The 19,394-nt window shown below is 38.6% G+C and overlaps 2 protein-coding genes across 2 annotated transcripts; both read right to left on the bottom strand.

Annotated features, from left to right (window-relative positions):
• Positions 1 to 194: 194 nt before the first annotated feature.
• LOC112187137 (cytochrome c oxidase subunit 5b-1, mitochondrial) lies at positions 195 to 4,335 on the bottom strand. Its single transcript, XM_024325794.2, has 6 exons — positions 3,983 to 4,335; positions 3,807 to 3,892; positions 3,461 to 3,511; positions 1,354 to 1,420; positions 1,149 to 1,228; positions 195 to 619 (listed from the first exon to the last, which is right to left on the bottom strand). Exons 1-6 carry the CDS (start codon positions 4,149 to 4,151, stop codon positions 566 to 568), a joined length of 507 nt encoding a protein of 168 aa, XP_024181562.1. The 5' UTR covers positions 4,152 to 4,335; the 3' UTR covers positions 195 to 565.
• A 1,950-nt stretch (positions 4,336 to 6,285) lies between these two features.
• Positions 6,286 to 11,078, bottom strand: LOC112184533 ((6-4)DNA photolyase). Its single transcript, XM_024322797.2, has 14 exons — positions 10,712 to 11,078; positions 10,528 to 10,599; positions 10,240 to 10,320; positions 9,956 to 10,135; positions 9,814 to 9,885; positions 9,210 to 9,296; positions 8,990 to 9,088; positions 8,822 to 8,905; positions 8,367 to 8,453; positions 8,150 to 8,221; positions 7,942 to 8,055; positions 7,475 to 7,562; positions 7,290 to 7,385; positions 6,286 to 6,962 (listed from the first exon to the last, which is right to left on the bottom strand). The coding sequence occupies exons 1-14, from the start codon at positions 11,012 to 11,014 to the stop codon at positions 6,784 to 6,786; spliced, it is 1,614 nt and encodes a 537-aa protein (XP_024178565.2). The 5' UTR covers positions 11,015 to 11,078; the 3' UTR covers positions 6,286 to 6,783.
• Between the last annotated feature and the right edge of the window lie 8,316 nt (positions 11,079 to 19,394).

The raw sequence follows: 19,394 nt of genomic DNA on the forward strand, positions 1-19,394 counted from the left end.
GGCTTCCCTTGACAGAGGTCTAAGTGTGACAGCGATGGCCTACATGTAAAGAGCGACAGCAACATCTACTCTAAGCGTATTATCCAGCTCCCATAAGCACTGATTAGTATTATGGGACTAACTAGTTGAGACAGTTAGGTCATAAGGCCATAAAAAACAGCACTTTACTACGTCTAATAGCACCAACGCAGCTGTTTGTACAACCAAAACTCTTTTATTTGATGATGGTGAAAGTAGTACTTTCCTGAGATTAAGCAAGTGAAATACACAAGGGTTCCACCATTCCATTTAAGGAAAAGAATCAAGTAGTACCTATCGATTATTTGGCAAGCATAGAAGGATGTCCTTACAAGAGATCCATAGTTCCGAAAGGTAACCACCCTGTGTCTAAATTATCACAGAGGTTCTATCTCAAATGTTGCAAAAGCAACAGCCACAAAAAACTAGGACAAACCAACGAAACAAAATAAAAGGCTTTTTCATTTTTGAACGTCAATGTTGCAGCGTATACTGGATATTGTCTCCTCCCCTGACTTTATTCCATCCGAATAATATCAGGCTGCAATTAGTGATGATCATCAGAGTGGTCTGGAGATCCGCCGGGTCCAACCACTTCAAGCTGTTAAGTATCAAATGAAATACATTAGGTGGAACAAGCATAGCATGTAAACCACCACATGATCAAACACTGTGATTTTAACATGTTAGTATACAAAGGCCAAATGGATGTTCTGTCTGAATCTACCCTATAAGGTATGACTCAAAGCATGTGTAAATAACCTACTGCATGACCCCTACCATCTTTAGAATTTAGATAATGAAGGGTATGAACCAAAGTACTGGAACAGCTAATTTCGTGTCAACCATGGGCATCCATGGCTCAGGTTATGAATACCGGTGGGCTCAATAACTCTTCTATAACTATGGCTGCCATATCAATGTGGTTAGCAGTTAATTGAAGTCACAGTCCTCTGACCAGTCTCACACATCCATGTATGTGCTTCATGAAAAACCACATCTAATTGAATCTAAACCCAATTTATGACACAAAATTACAAAAAATTTCATTCCGGAGGGAGGGATTCAATAACATCCAACTCCATCAGGAAGCTGTAATAAATCATGGCATCGAGTTAGACCGCACTTACCACAAAATACTGTGAGCAAACTGGGCATTCATGTGGCTTGCCCTTCTCCAGCCAAAACCACACAACATCATGTTCATCCTCTGCATAAAATATCGGGGGTAAAAAAATCATATGGACATTAAATTACAAGAATTATTTTTTCCTATCATATAAATTAATGAACAAGCATACATGAAGAGAAACTATAAAGACAAGAAATACCCACCGCCTTCACCACCAGGGCATCCAACTATTCTCTTGTCGTAATAGGACTTCACAACTGCAGGTGCTTCCTATAGGCCAAATCACATATATAATAAGAATTTCACATCTTTCATCTCTTGATAACAACATTAAAGGAAAAGGTAGACGTATAAAATGATTATGGACTTTCAGAAAACCAAAAGCAAATAACTTCTTCCTCTCACAAAGTAAATTAAAAACATGATTTTTTAGAAGAAACAAGGTTTTATTATAATGAAAGAGTTACATTAAAAGGTTTGCTTACAGAGTCCTCAGAGATAAGAGAGACTCTACAAAACTCATAGACAATGGCAACCAGGTTAAGCATCAGTTTACAACAGTAACCGATGTCCATAAAGCAGAACACAATCGCAAACATCCCAAATCTCTCCCACGCCCACCCATTTATAACCCTAGAAGATGATTATGTTACATTCCATCTATAGAACCCAAAGGGTTTTACTTTCTTTACTTTCCCTCAACCCTGGAACCAAGTACTTTTAAGAGCTCAGAACAAGCCTTTGGAATAAACCAACATGCTCCAATCTTCCTTAACAACTACTACCACAATAAAGAATCAGAGCTGTGGAGAGATGATCCACAAATGGTGAAGTCGCATCAGATTAATAGTAACACAAATGTCAACTTAGAGAACAGAACGGCCATGCAATAAACTCAACAGTATTTTAATTCCCGTCTCCTTGGATGCATAACGGATGACTGTACTTTCGTGGAGACAGAAAATAGACTTTTTGTATAATGGGTGCCAACAGCTGCTAAGTGATATAAAGAGCCAGAGTGGGATGAATTACTGGGAGATTTACAATAATTGTCATAGAGTTATTAACTACCAATATTACTCACGTTATGATTGTATAGAAATATAACCAAAGGATCAGCCATGAAACTCATATGGAGTCTTAAACTTGATAGTATTTGATGAGAAATGATATGGATTGTACTTTTCAAACAGTTTTTGAAAAAGTCCCACAAAGAAAACAGTTTGATGGAAAGACATCTGATTCTACGCATTAAATTAGGAAAAGAGAAATCAATAGAACAGTAAAATTGGTCACATACTAATTCAACCACCTTGCAACCATTTAAGCAGCACATCAAACTGCAAGGGGTGGTGTGGATTTTGTACATTCCAATACAAATTTGAAATGGTTCCATCCTTTCCAGAAAGAAACAGATTTTATTAAAGGTAATATATGAAAACAACCTAAATTACGAAGAGGACAAGGAGTCCATTGTCCACACAGACAGCTGCGCTTAACACTTATCAAAAAGACAGTGACAGAAAAAATGAAACCAGCTCACCTAACTAGAGGCAGTCCCAGCGGAAATAAATAAAAAAGAAAAGAATTTCCCAGTATTCTGAAGAAACCGAAGGCTACAGATGTCCAAAAATAAAACCCATTCCTTGCTCAGATGTTCCTTTTAACCAACTATTACATAATACAGCAGTGTCCCCATGCTATCAACTTATAATCACAACATTTACTTGCAAAGAAACACTAGTATATAACTAAAATCAACCTATATCAGGGTAACCCAATATCTACTCATTTGAAAAGAAAATTTAAAACCACAATGGACCAGCCAGTCCACCCCTATTAACCAGAACACCTGGCAGCCGGTAGGTCTGGTTCAACCATGAAACCAGAATCAAAGTGAATGGCAGCTTGATCACCCAGCAGTATGAAAAAGGTCCTACAGCTTGCTCAATATAATGGCACAATTGATTGACTAGATCATGCCTTCACCCTCTTTATCTTACATTTTAATGAATTGCTACCATGATTTTTCTGTCCCATTTTTCAGAACATCATTAGTTTTAAGCGAGTATCAAGTACACTGTACAACAAATGTGCAAATTATAACACCATAAACTTAAGAAGAACAAAACCCCTTAATATCTGAGAAATTCATTAACAAAATTGATCAGCTCTTCACATTATACAATGATTACAATCCTAACTCACCCTCAGATGGCATAGCAGAAAGCTAGATAAACTAACTTTTAAACCATTCTGAAATAATAAACTGCAGAGTCTAATTTTACTAAAATTTCATATCAGACTGACCTTTGTGCCGAAAGGACCTTCGGGATGGTCGATTTCCAGGATATCCTTTCCCTGAGAAAGTTGAAAAATGTAAATCAAAAAACGCATTCAACCATTAAAACCAGCATATTATTGGACACTCCTTTAGCTTCTAAACCGGCATCGGAAACGAAATATAAACACTGATTTAGAACTCAACTGAGCTACATTAACAAGTAACAGAATAAAGCAAGATTCCACATTCAATCACAATATCAATTTCTTACCCAACATTTTCGATTCCAACAAACACAGGATATCAAATCAATTTCTAAACAAAACGTTGGAAGAACACGAAAAAATGAAGTTTGGAAAACGAAAATGTCACCTGAACTTCAGCTGCAAGCTCCTCTAGCTCGTGGCCGGTGGCAATGGGCATTATCTCCTCAACCTTCTTCTTCACAGTAGTGTCCACTACAACAACCACACACACACACAGAGAAAACTCAAATCAGGAAATTTTCAAGATTAGAGACAGAATCAGGGATTTGAAGGAGATTGTACCAGAAGGAGTGGTGCTGAAGTAGCGAGGAAGGGGCTTGGGGATGAAGAAGCGGGCGGGAGAGGATGCGGCGGCGGCGGATCGGCATGGGGCGGCGGCGGCGGCGGAGGAGGAGGAGGCGGCTAGGGTTAGGGTTCTGAGCTGAGCCGAAGAGAGGATTCTCCGCCACATGGTTTGGTGGTGGTGGTGGTGGTGATGATTCTCTCTCCTTGTGATTTCAGGTCACCTCCGTTTGTTGATGGAGATATATAGAGTGAGAGAGATTGATGGTCGATCTCTTGATCTCGACAAAAAATGGGGGAGGAAATGGGTATGGGAGAGTCAAGAGCGTCTCAGGGTCTTGGGGATGGTGGCGAGCTAGGGGTTTCACCTCGCACGTGACAGGCACGTGCCCAAATTTGTCAAATTTAGATGGAGAAATGGAATCACCTTTTCTTTCTTTTTTTTTTCTTTTTTTTTCCCCTATTAGGATGGAGACATGGAGTTACGGATTTCTCTTCTCTGAAATTAAAACTAAATTTTACCCACCGAGGAGCATATTCCGATGAACAATCATTTGGTGGTAAAGGTTGAATTTCCAATGATGATTCGCCATCTCGGGTCCCACTTACTGGGGTAAACAGAACTCCGGGAGACCAATAAAGTGTTGGGAGTATTTACCCATTAAGGGAAAGCATTTTTTTCTTGCAACTTCGGAAAATGAATTATTATAGAATCCTTAATCCAAAACACTAAAATTGGCCATAACTATCCCAAGTCACAGTAAGAGATTTTTAGGTCCCGTTTAGGATTGCTTCGCTTTTTAAAAAAATCAGTTTTTGCTCAAAATTTTAGATTTTATTGTGTTTGGTAAATAAATAAAAAACAGCTTTAATTGAAAGTTATAGGTCTGGCAGCACATTTTAGAAGCAGCCTAGAGGTTTCTTTTATAAGCTGTTGTGGATCAAAACACAATCTGCAGTTGTTTTATGTACTGATAACACGTTTAAAAATATCATTTACCAAACACGAAACTGTTTTAATTCACAGTTGATTATTCTCACAACACAGTAGCAGTAGTTTTTTTTTAAAAGTCACAGCAATCTCAAACTAGCCTTTATTCTCACTACCCCAGTTTAAAAGGAAATGACAACTTTGTCCTTAAACTAATTAAAAAACTACATCATGCCACTCTCTCATCTCTCTCCTCTCTTCGATCCGGTTTCTCTCTCTCCCCCCGATCTCCAGTTTCTCTCTGTCTCTCTCTAATCTCCACCTTTGGAGAGAACAAAGAACAGAGAGAGACAGAGATGGTTTGCGTCATCAGAGCTCAGCGTAAGGGTGCCGGATCCGTCTTCAAGTCCCACACCGACCAGTGCAAGGGTCTGGCCCAACCTCCGATCTCCACCGGTTTCTCTCTCTCTCCCCCAATCTCCTTTAAGGCAATCAAGTTCATGGACAGAGAGAAAACGGCGATTCTGTTGTCACCTCCGCCTCAGCTCTGCCAAGATTCTGCGCTTTTCTCGAGGACATTTGGCGCATGTCGCCTAGCGTGGTGGTGTTTGTCGACAGCGAAAAGAAGAAAAAAGGAAGTTCTATTAGGGCAATAGAGGTTTGCTAAAGGTCTATTGGGGAACAGTAGACGTCTATTGCCCCCAATAGACGTTTTGAATTTATGTAATCTCCTCATTTTTTTTCTTTAATCAAAGTTTTATTTGTCTAAATTTAGGGAGATTAGTTCTTATTCCGGTGACTGAAAGTTCTATTGTGGAGCAATAGACGTCTATTGAGGGGCAATAGAAGTTTATTACCCCTCTATTGGTGGGCAATAGACGTCTATCAAGGGGCAATAAACATTTCCGGAGACCTCTTTGGGGACCTCTGGCGAGGTTTTCAAAAAAGTCCAGAGGGCGGCGACCAGTGATCGAATTCCGGCGAAGTTGACTGGAATCCGGCGACCAGTGACCAGTGACGAGACTCCAGTGAAGTCTCCTATGGTTTCTCTCTCTGTCTAAGTAACAAAGGGGTGAGAATAAAATAGTTTCAAAAAAAAAACTTATATTAGGAAAGACTTACTTAGAGTGTTTTGGGTAAGGGGGGATTAAAAAAACCATTATTTGATAGTGCCAAAAACAAAAACAAAAAAAATTCGGAGAACTTCTACAGATCTACCATGAATTTCCAAAAATTTTGTCTAGTACAATGAAATTCTCTATTATGTTGAAATGTTGAACTACACTCATGTTATGTTAAATTATTCAATATTTTGTCATTTAGTTTTTAGTAGATTGTGAATCAAACGACTCTCGATGTTGAACAGGAATCATAATAAAAGGAGACATTGATATTAATCCAACTGAAAGATGAACAAATTTAGTATGCAATCAAACTACAATTAAATTAGTAGAGCACACAATTTTACACATACTGCATCCTAAGTTTGCAGTAATTATCATTCTCCAAAAAAAAAAAGTTTGCAGTAATTATCCGAACAAAGAAAAGTTCGAAGTAATTATGGTACAGAAGCTGCAAAGCAATGTTATACGTGACTAATGACAGACAAGACTGCAATGCACAATTAAGGCATAACTAAATGATGGGAAGAGAGAGCAACGGTTAGAAGGTTTTCCTAGCATTGTGTGCCCGAGCTGAGTTCAAAGGTTACATCAGGCAGCGGCTGTTAGATCATCTGCGTATAGTGAGTTACGGACACTATCAAGACCAGGTCATAAGAAGAGAATACTACTAAATCTTTCCGAAATGAGAGGAGGGCAGGCAGCTACAACTAGTTCATCTATTTCTGCACCTAGCTAGTCTGCAACCATTAGCCCGTCAGCTTTCTTTGCCGTTTGTTCTTTACCTCTGGCTTTTGGTCTTCCTCCAGTTTTCTTCTTAAGTTTATTAGATCTTCTTCGCTCACCGAGCTTGTCAACTTCCGGTTCAATGCATATGCTTCAGCCATTTTCTTCTTGCATTCTTTGCTTGCAGAATCATGATAAACCACTGAAATAGTATAGGAAGTAAGCAAAGTACTAAAATGACAAAATCAGTGAAGTCAAACGGACATGCTATGTTAGGCCTCTAAAATGCCTTTCTCCCCAGTCCCCACAACTAAAAGAACAAAAATCACAGTAAAAGTAACACCATAGCATTGCATCTTTGGTTGATTTCCCACAAGACCAAAATTTCACCCTTCATCCCCAAAATCTATAATACTTTGTATTATCCCGAGAATGAAAATGACAGAATTATTTATACTGCAATAGAGTATTACGCAACAAACGCTGCCCTCCAGTTTAAGCTGGTTTAATAAATACTGACAGAACTGACCTGGCTTTGGATAATCTCTTCCAATTATGCACTTTGCTTTGTTCTGAATGCTCAGAGGAGCTGTCCATGGCTCATAAATGTACTCCTTTGGCATATCTGGCCAATGAAATTTGGTTATACATTTCATACAAGAACATCGATTCAGCAGAAAGAATATGATGGAAATGGGAGAAAGTAAAGCATACCTTTAAGTACAGGGAGAAACTGTCTAATGTAATCACCATTTGGGTCATACTTCTTTCCAAACGAGATTGGGGAGTAGATACGGTTATACTGGTCATAATGAAAGTCATTCATATGTAAAGTATTGCATCAAAGTGATCGGTAAATGTAACTATGAAAGCATCAATATTCAAGATTAAAAATTCTCAAATCACAGAGATGCCTACTTCATTACGCTCTTAGAAGAACCAAATTGTAAACTGTAATCTACGCCAAGTCAACAGGCTTAGAAACATCTATCACACAATTCCAAACTATGAAAGTTCACCATAATGTTCTAGATGAGATATCTAAAACTTAATCATGAATTTTGGTATTATAGCCTATGGAAAAAAGCCCAATGTTCAGAATCTTCAGACCAATGACAATCACCTATCAATCCAGTGCTAAATCTAAACAACTAATTTCTAACTTTGCCCAATCTTCGCACCTGGTAGAAAAATGATGAGCATGATAGCCATAGCCAGTTTCCATTATTGATTGCCCAATCTGAATCAATCAGCAGCCTCTCAAAAACATCACGCCCTTTTTCCCAGTGAACAAACTATCAACAAAAACAATTAGCGTAAGAAAAGAGTTGGGGAACTAAAAGAAAATATTACCGGCTCAGAAGAGTATTGAAAATTTGAAATCCTTACCAAATCACCACGAGTTAAAAAACATGCAACAGAATGTCGTGCTAGATGGTGCATCCATCCCCACTTGCGGAGCTAAAACAGCAAACATGTACAGTATGAGCTTCAAATAGAGTGCCAAAATAAGAAGATATTAATATAAAGATGCAGACTAGTTTGAATAACATCCAATATAATCATATCCATGTAGAAGAAGGATGAGGTCATGCCACAGACCTACCTGGGTCATGATAGCATCGATCCAAGGGTATCCTGTTCTAGCCTCCCTCCAAGCTGCCAGCAATTTATCATCATCATTCCAAGGTATCTACAACAATGTGCAGTTACCAAAGATTTATTACAGTCTTACAGATATGGAACCTGACAGTATGTCATCGGCATAAATCGAGATTATCTTTATTAAGTAACATTCAAGGATATTTAATTTAACTTATTGCTGAAAACTACAGTGCTTCTCACAGGTAATCAGAATTTTAAAGTTTTGCCACACAGGAATAAACTACAGTACTGCTAACAGACACCCTATCTTTTAAAGTTGCAGTCTCACTCAACAAAATGTATCATGCACTTTAGTGTACAACTTTCAGTTGTCTAAAAAAAGCATCCTATGGTAAGAACAAGTTCTCAGAAATATCAAAATATAGAAGTAAAGTCATAGAAGCTAATAAGTTTTACCTGCTTGCATATTTTGTTCCCCCGCATCTGGTCAAAATTAGGAGTGCCAAATGCCACTGTGTAGAAAAACTCTCGCCATAATAACTGAAGATTGAGATGATCTTTCATATTTCTAAATTTAGAGTAAGAAATTGCAAGATACGATGTAACTAGTTTAGGCTGACTAACCTGTCCAGCAAGAGATACTGGGGGTAATGTATGCCTTTTGACATTTTTCTGTACATCTTGAAGGCATGTGTAAAAGTATCTAGAAGAGAGACAACCAAACTACAAAAAGATGGCGAAAACAAAGTAACAAACATTAAAGAAATGCATGCCATAAAGTGTGGTTATTTCAAAGAAGATGATTTATGTTAAATAATTAAGCTCTTCTTTATTTACAACTCACTTTCAAATAAGGTGATAAAACAGTTGTTGCTGGCTTTAGAAATGCAGATGGATCACCCTTAGGTTTCTCGAAGTTTGCCACCCACTCCTGCACCGCCAATGAAAGAACAGATTGATGTAAATGCCAAGACGACATCCTACTACGTTTGAAGTAAAGCACAAAGCATGGCAATTAACAATAAAAACTTAAAAAGACACAAGTAGATACATATCATTGGAACCAGGTAACAAGAAACAAAACCAGACAGAACAGTGCTAATTTATAATAGAAAGAGACAGCACAATGCCATACATGCACATATCCTTGAATTGGCTAAATAAACTGGCATTTAAAATGAAAAAATTCAACTCAAACAAACTAAATACTTGAAAACAAACTCCCACAGTCGAAACACAAATTTCACATTTCAATTCTTAGTATCATAATGAATTATGAAGCACAACTTCTGCAATACATAAGTTTCTTCTGGTCACACTTTTGAGTTCAATGATTATTAAATCATAAATGTGCACGCTTACTGTTAACAACAAAGAAAAATTCACAGACTACTAGCCATTGGAGCAAAACCCAAATAAAGTTTCACAATGAAATTCTAGCATTGCACCTTTTTTTCGATTGATTGTCTTAACCTCTTCAAGGCTTCTGACTCACCACCTCTAAAAGGAGAAAATTCACCCTGCACAATGTCTTTTGTTATAATAACAAACTTGAACAATACGGGCCATGAAAAAAGCATTTGACCAAACCTGTTGAGCCTCTTCATAACCAAGTTCTTCAACAGTCGGAACTTCTGAAACCTCACAGTTCGCAACATTCCCAACCGGAGGAAGTGAAGAAAGCGTCATAGAAAGAGGCGTGGATATCCACGAGGGTTCCCCAGCAAGCTTTACAAATGATTGATAACTCAAAGGTGGCCTTCCCCCATTCTTTTAAGCCATCAAATAAATTCATCCATCAATCAAACAAGCATATAACAAAACCCTCCATCACAAAATCACTGACAATTAACATATTACTTCAAAAACCTCACCTTCTGTATAATCTCCGCAGGATTGAACAGCGTATGACTTACAGGGCTGAAAACCTCAATCCCAGCCGCGGATGCGAATCCCTGCCAAAACAAACAAAACCCTCTTGCTGTTACCCAATATCTAAAACTAAAGCACATCCTAAATAGTACCCTATACAACCCATTCAAGATTAAATTATTAGTGTTACGTTGAAACTAAGTACATAGATCAATTTGATAATCAATAATATAACATTTTACATGAGATAACTTGTAATCACAAAAAATGAAAAATATAAAGCTGCATACCTTGACTTTAACATCTAGAGCTTGGTAATATGGTTCAGTATCATACTCAAAGCAAAGCTTTTTCACATCCCACTGCTCAAACAAACAACAAACCAAAACCCCAAACTCTAAATTTCAATTAAAATCTTGATAATTAAAATTATATAGTGAATAATAAAAAATAAAAAAGAGAGAGTTAATTAACCTCCTTGAGGCAGCGAACGATGACCTCGCTGGGGTCGCCTTTAAGCACCAACAATCTGGACCCGAGCTTCTTGAGGCTCAAATCCAAATCGACCAGACTCTGGAGCAGGAACCGGATCCGGTTCAGGCCGGCCTTGGACGACCCGGGGGAGAGTGCGGTCGGGTCGGGCTTCATGTAGTGCGGGTCGATGACGAAGACCGGGTAGAGGAAATTGGAGGCCTTGGAGGCGTGCTCGAGAGCAGGGTTGTCGTGGATCCTCAGGCCCTTGCGGAACCACATCAGAGAACCCGACCCGGATGACATTATCGGGTTGGGACGGAGAGAGAAACCGAAGTTCGGAAAAGGAAGAGAGAGTTTGAACCGTTTGCTCTGTTCGCGCGCTTTATTAATGGGTGTTTTGCTTCAGGGCAAATGTTATGACCGGTGATGAGGGCGCCACGTTGTTCGTGTTATATAGCGCCACGTGATAAGTGTTAGCATTTCAATTTTTACGCCAATATTTTTTTTTTTTTTTTGAGTTACATTCTTGTGGATTGTGGTAGTTAATTCATGAGGAAACTACAACCGCCTCCTTGACCAAACTCTAAAACACAAAAAACTCCATTACATTTGTTTTTAGACACTTAAGGACATTTTTTCTTTAGCAAGTTTCACTTTCTCTTCAAAGTTTTTATCATTCCTTTCAGTAAAAAGAAAATTGACGGAGCGTAGTGGGCCCATGCTTTGAATTTGTTTGTCTAAACATTTGCAGGTATAAACTCATCCTCTATACTCGAAGGCAAACAGTTATTTTACTATTCATAATTTCGATTGTTGACAGACTAGAGTTACTTGCAATTTGTAAAAATACTAGCAAAGAATTAAAAACAGAAAGAGAAAAGTTGAAAAAATTGAAACTCTATAGAGATAATCTCAACAGAAATACTTCGATCCAACTACTGGGATATTATTTATAGACTCCAAACCAGAATCTATAAACTAGAGGAAGATATTGATAATCTCTTATATGTTCTAGAAATATAACAAAAACCTCTGGATTATTTGAGCATCGGTTAGATCCGCACATCACTGGTATCAGAGCTTGTAAAAATAGCTCAAAAGAGAACCCCTCCTTAATGGGGACAATGTCAGAATTGTTATTAGAGAAATAAATTCTCTACTGAAATCTTCTGATGAGAAATATCAGAAGCTGTTACTAGAATTATCTAGATGTCAAGATCATCTAGAAAAATTATCTACCATAATCCACCAAATGGAAAGATTGGAAAACAAACTGGATTATATCAAGGAACTTCCAAAAACGGAAGAAGAAAAGCTGACAGTCGTCAGTAGAAAAATCAATGAACAGCAAAAAACGCTGGATTCTATGAAAAATATACTGAAGGACAAGAAAGTGCCTACAGTAAAAAAGAAAGCTAATGGATTCAAACCATTAGAAAGGCCAGACAAGAATCCTGTTCCAAACATGATTTTTCTGGATCCTTCAACTAGTTCTACTAGTATCCGGTATGAAAACCCGGAAAAAAAGAGAAATGAAGATGTTAAGCATCTTTGGGAAAAAGAAAGGAGTACAACTCCTAAATGCTGAAGAATTTGAGTTCAATGAGATTGAACAAGAAGTAAAAAATTCCTCAATCCCAAAGTTAGATTTCAAACAGATCTACAAAAGAGGAAAATTTGATTTACTGGATAGCCATTATTTCAAATTACTGGAGATTACAACCCCAGCAACGGCAGGTGGAGAGACTGATCTTCTACTGATCACTCCAGCAGAAGTTTCCAGAGCACAAGAAAAAAAATATCAATTTATGCATATTGGAGCAGTCCAGGTAGGCATAAACTTGCTTGCTCGTGAAGGTATAAACTGTTCAGTCCTATGTGTTCTACAGGACAACAGGTTAACAGACTTCCAAGCTAGTCTGTTGGGAACACTTGAAGCATCCTTATGCGACCAAGTAGCATATTTCAACTGCTTCCCCAACTTCACCACCAGCTTGAAAGATGCAGCTCACTGTCTCAGACTGAGAGTCAAGACAGATGGCATATCTATGAAATAAGATATGCAAGAACTTGCAATAGTATACAGGATATACTATAAATTGATGAGCACCACAGTAGCCCCTAAGACGAGGATTACAAATATCCCAGGTCTTACTACTGGGTTCCTCACCAATCAGAAGAACCATTCACAGCAGATCCATAAAGTTACCTGGAATGAAGTAACATTTCCTCCTGAATGGAAATTATCCGGTCCAAAAAAGCAACCGGAAAGAGCAAGAGCAAAAATCTACGAGAGTAGAAGAACTGGAGAAATCAGCCTCAACTTCGACAGTCACAGGAAGAGTGATGTCTGTCCTGAGAACAACCTCAGAATAAATAGCAGTCTTCTGAGAAGGAGCTACAACACTAGAGAAGCTAGTGTCAGTGGCACAAAACCCACTATTGAAGAGCCAATATCAGAAGAAGATCTAGAAGCTGATCTAAACAGACCAGTCCATATGCTCAAAGCTGAGAAGCTCTATGATCTTTATGAAGAAGCTGAGAATTGTGAAAATCCTGAACGATTAGAAAAACTAATCGAAGAAATGAAAGAATTCAAAATCAGAAAGACAAGAAAAGTCTTTCCATATCAAGATATTGAAATGGAAGAAGGAGAGAGCTCCAAGACTTCCATAGTTCGAGAAAAGGGAAAAGTCAAACTCCCTATACAGAAGGCCCCTACGGGCAGAAATGGAGAAAGAAATTCTCAAAGATTTGTCCCAGAGGACAAGATACCCAGAGTACCAATTTCCAACTATGGAATTTGGCTAGATCTGGATAAAGCTCTTGACAAAAGAAAAACTCTTGACCAATGGGTAGACAACCTAATGATGGCCTCTGCTCTTACCCTTGGAAAATTTGAAGCTCCTGATCTTCAGATGTACTTTGAAACTACTCTCACTGGGGTAGCAAAAAAGTACTACTTCTCTTTCAAGGAAACAGCCAGAGGAAAAGAGTGGCTGGAAGAAATCAAGACTTCAAAGTCTCCGTATGATTTTGCAGTACCCCTGTACGATCAGTTCTGTGGAGATCTCTCAAATTTGAGTGAAAAAGCCAAAGAAACGGCAAAGTCGAATATCTATGCTCTCAAAATTTGTGACATGAGATATTTTGAAGAATACCTGAATGAGTTTCAGGAATACTACTGTACAATTGGTGAACTAGAGAATACTGATCTAGTTAATCTGTTGCACAGAAAACTCCCTGAACCATGGAGAACAGCTGTAAGAGAAAGCATAGCTGAAAAACCAATTGAAAGATTTTCAGTTGGAGGCATTGCCGACAGAATCCGGCAATTATTAAAAGAGCAATGTAAAGCCAATCTTAGAGCTAAGATGGCTAAGAAGCAACTCAGAGGAGTTGAAAATTTCTGTTACGGAATATTGGATATGCCCACAAACTGGGGATGTCATGAATCCAAGTTCCACAGAAAAAGAAAAGAAAAATATTACTCTAAAAAATTCAAAAGGAGTAATCAAAAGAAGAATTGGAATTTCAAGAGAAGTTCTAATTACAAGAAACAGAAGGATGAAGATCCTAAACAGAAATTCTTCAAGAAAAAGAAGAATACTCATCAGCATAAACAACCTAGCAAGAAAACTTGCAGATGTTGGTTGTGTAAAGCCGAAGGGCACTATGCCAATGAATGCCCGGAAAAGGGGAAAAGATCTACTAAAGCTCTCTTTGAAGAATATGAGCAAATAGTAGAGGTAGCAAACTTGAAAGGCTACGAAATAGCCTATTCTGATGATGAAGATGACGAGTCAGTTTATTCTGCCTGGTCTAAAGAAGAAACTTCATCAGATGAGTCTGAGATAGATTCTGAAGTAGAGTACTTCGAATCCAGACAAATGAATGTTTTAAAAATCAAGAATTGGGAAGAAAGCAAGACAGAATCTTTCATGTCTTCTTATCAGGTGAACCCTGGTACATTCGTTTGTGACTATTGCTTTTGTCACGAAAAGAATGGTCTCCCTATGTTTTGTGAAGAGTCTAAGAAGACTTATCACAAAGAATGCTTCATAGCTGAAGCTAGAAGAAAAACCAAGAATGGCCTTGTCAGCCAATTGGTTGAACAAGAATATGAAGAATATTTCTCTGAACAAAAAGAGAAAGAAGAAGAAAAAGAGGCAGAAACTTTGTTCCAAAAAATTATGGAACCTTCTCCTCCCTCTTCCTCAGAAAGAAAGGAAGAAATCATCGGTGAAGAAAACATCGATGCAGATATTGAACTGGTCGAAATACCAGAAAATGTAGAGCTGGTGAAACCACCAGAAACTGTTCATCTCTTAGAACGACAAGAGGAGGTTACTAACACATGGGATCTACTTGGCCAACCATCTGGCAAGTTTGATTATAAAGTCAGGTATGACCCTCAGTCATGGTTCAATGATCTAGAGATCAAAGAGATAACTCCTACAAACTGGGATGATGGAATTGATAAATCACCCACTTAGGAAAATGTTCCAGAAGAATGCAAACCATTCATTCCCAAGGAACAAGATCAGAAAAATGAGCCCCAACAATCAAAAGTCGTCTCTACAAGTAGATACAGCAACTATATAGAGATTGGACTCAAGTTCCCAGATCACAGGAAATATCATCTACATGCTTTTGTAGATAATGGATCGGGATTTACTGTTGCAAAGAGATTTGCAATTCCAGAAGAACTCTGGAAAGAAGATAAGAAAAAGTCAGCTACTGGTGTTACATTTGATGGCAGCCATCTCACCATGAAGAAAGTAGCAAAAAATGTTCATATCACCATTGGTGGAGGAACATTTATCATCCAGAATGTTTGGCAATCTGAAGGACAAGGATCTGATTTCTTGTTGGGAAATGACTTTATTCTCCAACAACGATTCATTCAGGATGACGAAGCGATAGGCTTCCGGAAAGGCGAACGGGTGTTCTGGGCAGACCGACTCACACATGCATTCAGTGTGGTAGGTTCCGGTTTTACTACTCACTATCAGAGATCGCAACAGAATTGTGGTGATCTTACCCCCTACAAAACCCCCTACAAACCCAAATTGGAACCCATACTCCAAATCAAGCAACAAGAAGAATTGCTTGTTGAAGAATCTTCTGAAGAAGATGAAGAAGCCAGTTTCATCCATGAGCACAACCTCAAGCACTTTCAGAACAAGCTTGAGTCTCAACAAATTCCCACCCTTGAAAAAATCAAGAAACTACTAGAACAGAATGTGGATACAAATCCTCAGAAGTTTTGGGAAAAAGACCCAGTGGTCTGTGAATTAAGATTGCATGACATGAACGCTATCTGCCATGTCAAAGCCATTCCTCAGTACAAAGAGGAAGACCAGAAAGAATTCAGAAGTGATATTGAAGATCTCCTAAAAAAGAGATTAATTCAACCTTCCACTAGCCCTCATCATGCTCCAGCATTCTATGTAAGAAATCATGCAGAGAACCTACGAGGCAAAGCTAGAATGGTGATTGACTACCGAGATGTCAACAAGAAGACTGTCAAAGACGGTTATCAAATCGCTCAGGTACGAGTACTGATCAACCAGCTCAGAGGAGCCAAAGTCTTTTCGAAATTCGATGCAAAGTCGGGTTTCTGGCAGGTCAAGATGCATCCTGAAAGTGTACCCCTCACTGCATTTGGAACACCACAAGGTCATTACGAATGGCTGGTAATGCCTTTTGGTCCAAAGCAAGCTCCCTCAATATTCCAAAGAAAGATGGACAACATCTTCAAGCATGTGGCGGAGTTCTGCGTCGTCTACATAGATGACATCCTGGTCTTCTCCAAGAACCGAGAAGAACACATGAAGCACCTCCATGAGGTAACAAAGCTGATAGTTCAGCATGCGATTATCCTAGGAGAAAAGAAAATCTTCTTTATCCTTGATGAAGTCGATTTCCTAGGGATAAACATCAAGAATGGAGTCATAAAGCTTCAACCTCATATCCTTGAAAAGATCTGGAAGTTTCCAGACAAAATTCCTGATGCTAAGAGTCTAGAGAGATTCCTTGGTGTCATAAACTATGGGAGAGATTTCATCCCTAAAATCTCAGGGTTAACAGCAATATTATCTCCTAAGACTAGTTCCAAAAGGAAATGGAACTTCACAGAAGATGATGAAAAAATCGTGAAGCAGATAAAAAATCTCTGCAAAAACCGCCCTCCTCTTCAACAACCAGAAGAGAATGATGAAATTATCCTCCAAACAGATGCGAGTGATAATTACTGGTCCGGTGTAGTCCTTGCAAAAAACGCTTGGAACTAACATCGAAAAGATTTGCAAATTTTGTAGTGGCAAGTTCAGCCCTGCAGAACTGAATTATCCCACAGGGGAAAAAGAAATTTTAGCTGTCAAAAAAACGATTTTAAATTCTCCAGCTTTTCTTGGAAAACCCTTTACTGTCCGCACCGATTGTGCTAGAGTAAAGAATTTCAAAAATTTTAAACTGGACAAAGCTGTTGATAGAGGAAGATTAGCTAACTGGCAATTATTTCTTAACCAATATGATTATAATGTTGAATTAATTGCAGGAAATAAGAATTATCTTTCAGACGCATTGACCAGAGAACTGGCAATGTTCAGCCAGAAAGAAGACGACGAAGGTCGTAATCCCAGAAACAGAAGAACTGGAAAAGAACATGAACCTCAAGAAGATCCTATGGAAACCAAAGAAAAGGTTCTTAAAAGGTTTCTGCTAAGTCCAAAAGGCTTGGCCACAACTGATCAATCCCAGGGTAAAGGATTGGCTAACCCGTCTCAAACGGCAGACGGTAAAGGCTCATCAAGACCGTTGATGGCTGCTGCTTTGCCAAAAAGCAGACCAACTCCAAATGGAGTTATAAATGTTTTTAATTATGAATTAAGAACTTTTGATACTCCTGTGTTCAGAACTGGCAGGAGACTAGCTTATCACCAGAAGGCAATCCTGGATAATCTCTTATTTGCCTTTCAAGAAAGAAGCAGTGGTCTAATGTTCCCGGCACTCTTTGCACTAGCTGAAGAACTATATGAGAATGCCATACCACAATTTGAAGAAAGTCATATACAGCAGAGTGCTGTAAGAAAAGAAAAAATCATCTTCCTTAAAAGTCCAGAAAGTGCTAGGGTTCCTGTCATGGGACTTAATGAATCAGACTGGCATGAATTCCATAGTCTGATAGGAAGACATAATCCAGAAGACCTGGTTCCTCCAACTCTCTTTATTGTTTCAGGTCCTTATGTTGGAAGATACCTGGTTAATGTTCAGAGTGAACATCCTCAAGAACACAAGCTCTGGCTTGTTGAAAATGGTTTTGTCCATAATCTGTGGACTAAAACAAATAATGATCTAAAAGGCTTGCCGCCTATCATTGTCAACACAGTCAAAAATATCAGAAAGAATGACTGTATGCTTCGACTGAAGTTCAGATCTACTCCTCCAGAATGGATACAGAAGGCAAACGGAGAAGTTGAATATATTCCTCCTTATCATTATGTAAGAATTATTCAAAGGAAATATCTTCAACCAGCCTGTGTAGGGTACAATGGCCAGCCAAACTCAAGCATCCCATGGTTGAAGGCCATGACTCTAGAATATATCAAGAAGATCATCTCTGAAGATGTCAACAATACCTTCCTGGCAGCAGGAGAAAAAATCATTATCACTGCATACGATCATCCTGACGTAGTCAGCAGTGACTTATTCCTATCTCTTACCAGAAAAGAGATAGATTCGACACTGGCATGCTTAAGATGGGTGGAAAAGCTTGAAACAGACAACCACTACAAAATGTATGTTGATACAGATGTCGAAGATAATGCAACAACAGTAAGGATGGCCCAGGCAGATAACGACTCGTTTGTCCTTGGTCACAATTCAGAAACCGACGAGAACATGTGAAGCAGCAGGTGTAGAAAAACACCGAAAGTTCTTTTGGACTTTTCCCAAAAGCAACTTTTGCTTTTCAAAAAGCAGGTGAAAAACATTTCACCCGAAAGAATCTGCTTTTCCCCGGCCGACCTCCACCAACAGGAGCACTAAGGAAAACAGGAAATCAAGGAGTCGTACTGTACATTTTGTTGTTTTGAATTGTATTTTGAGTTCCGCTCCCTATATAAGGAGCTTTAGCTTCCCTTAGAAGGAATTCGAAAAGGAGAACATCAGTTCTATATTCGAAAATCTCTAAGAGCAGTTCATAGTAGCAGTCCGTCTGTGGACACAGTGTGCTTTCTATTACAAGTAAGTCTTTGTAACTCAGCTATGAGTAGCTAAACAGCTTCTAGCTGTTTGCCCAAGAGTGAGGCTCTGAGTCCTGTATCTGTATTTATGTTTGTTTGCCCAAGAGTGAGGCTCTGAGTCCTGTATCTGTATTTATGTTTGAATAAATAAATTCAGTTTGTGCCCAGTACTCTGTCACAAAAATATTTTACTGTTTTTGCATCTATGTTTTGGTAACAGTAGCAGTCAGTAAGCAGTAGCAGTCTTTCTGTTTTACTATAAAAACTGACCCCTATCATACTAAGGCAGCAGTGATTCCGCCCTGGTAGTAGCCGCTTAGACAGGAAGTCGTTAGGTGAAATTGTGGCATGTTGAAGGCTAGTCCTTAGGCTGATATTGTGTTTAGTTTTGAAAGGAAATAGATAGGCTAATACTGTGTACTATAAGCTGATAC

Source organism: Rosa chinensis, chromosome 2, assembly GCF_002994745.2.
Source record: "Rosa chinensis cultivar Old Blush chromosome 2, RchiOBHm-V2, whole genome shotgun sequence".
Classification (NCBI taxonomy): domain Eukaryota; kingdom Viridiplantae; phylum Streptophyta; class Magnoliopsida; order Rosales; family Rosaceae; genus Rosa; species Rosa chinensis.

What these genes read in the sequence shown, in the direction of transcription:
- LOC112187137 (XM_024325794.2), bottom strand. Translation starts at nt 4,151, where the DNA reads ATGTGGCGGAGAATCCTCTCTTCGGCTCAGCTCAGAACCCTAACCCTA. An exon ending in CTTCAGCACCACTCCTTCTG is followed by an intron (nt 3,893 to 3,982) that starts GTACAATCTCCT and finishes TGGTTGTTGTAG; the next exon opens with TGGACACTACTGTGAAGAAG. An exon ending in AGCTTGCAGCTGAAGTTCAG is followed by an intron (nt 3,512 to 3,806) that starts GTGACATTTTCG and finishes CAACTTTCTCAG; the next exon opens with GGAAAGGATATCCTGGAAAT.
- LOC112184533 (XM_024322797.2), bottom strand. Translation starts at nt 11,014, where the DNA reads ATGTCATCCGGGTCGGGTTCTCTGATGTGGTTCCGCAAGGGCCTGAGG. An exon ending in GACAATCAATCGAAAAAAAG is followed by an intron (nt 9,297 to 9,813) that starts GTGCAATGCTAG and finishes TTGGCGGTGCAG; the next exon opens with GAGTGGGTGGCAAACTTCGA. An exon ending in TTTTAACTCGTGGTGATTTG is followed by an intron (nt 8,056 to 8,149) that starts GTAAGGATTTCA and finishes TTTTGTTGATAG; the next exon opens with TTTGTTCACTGGGAAAAAGG.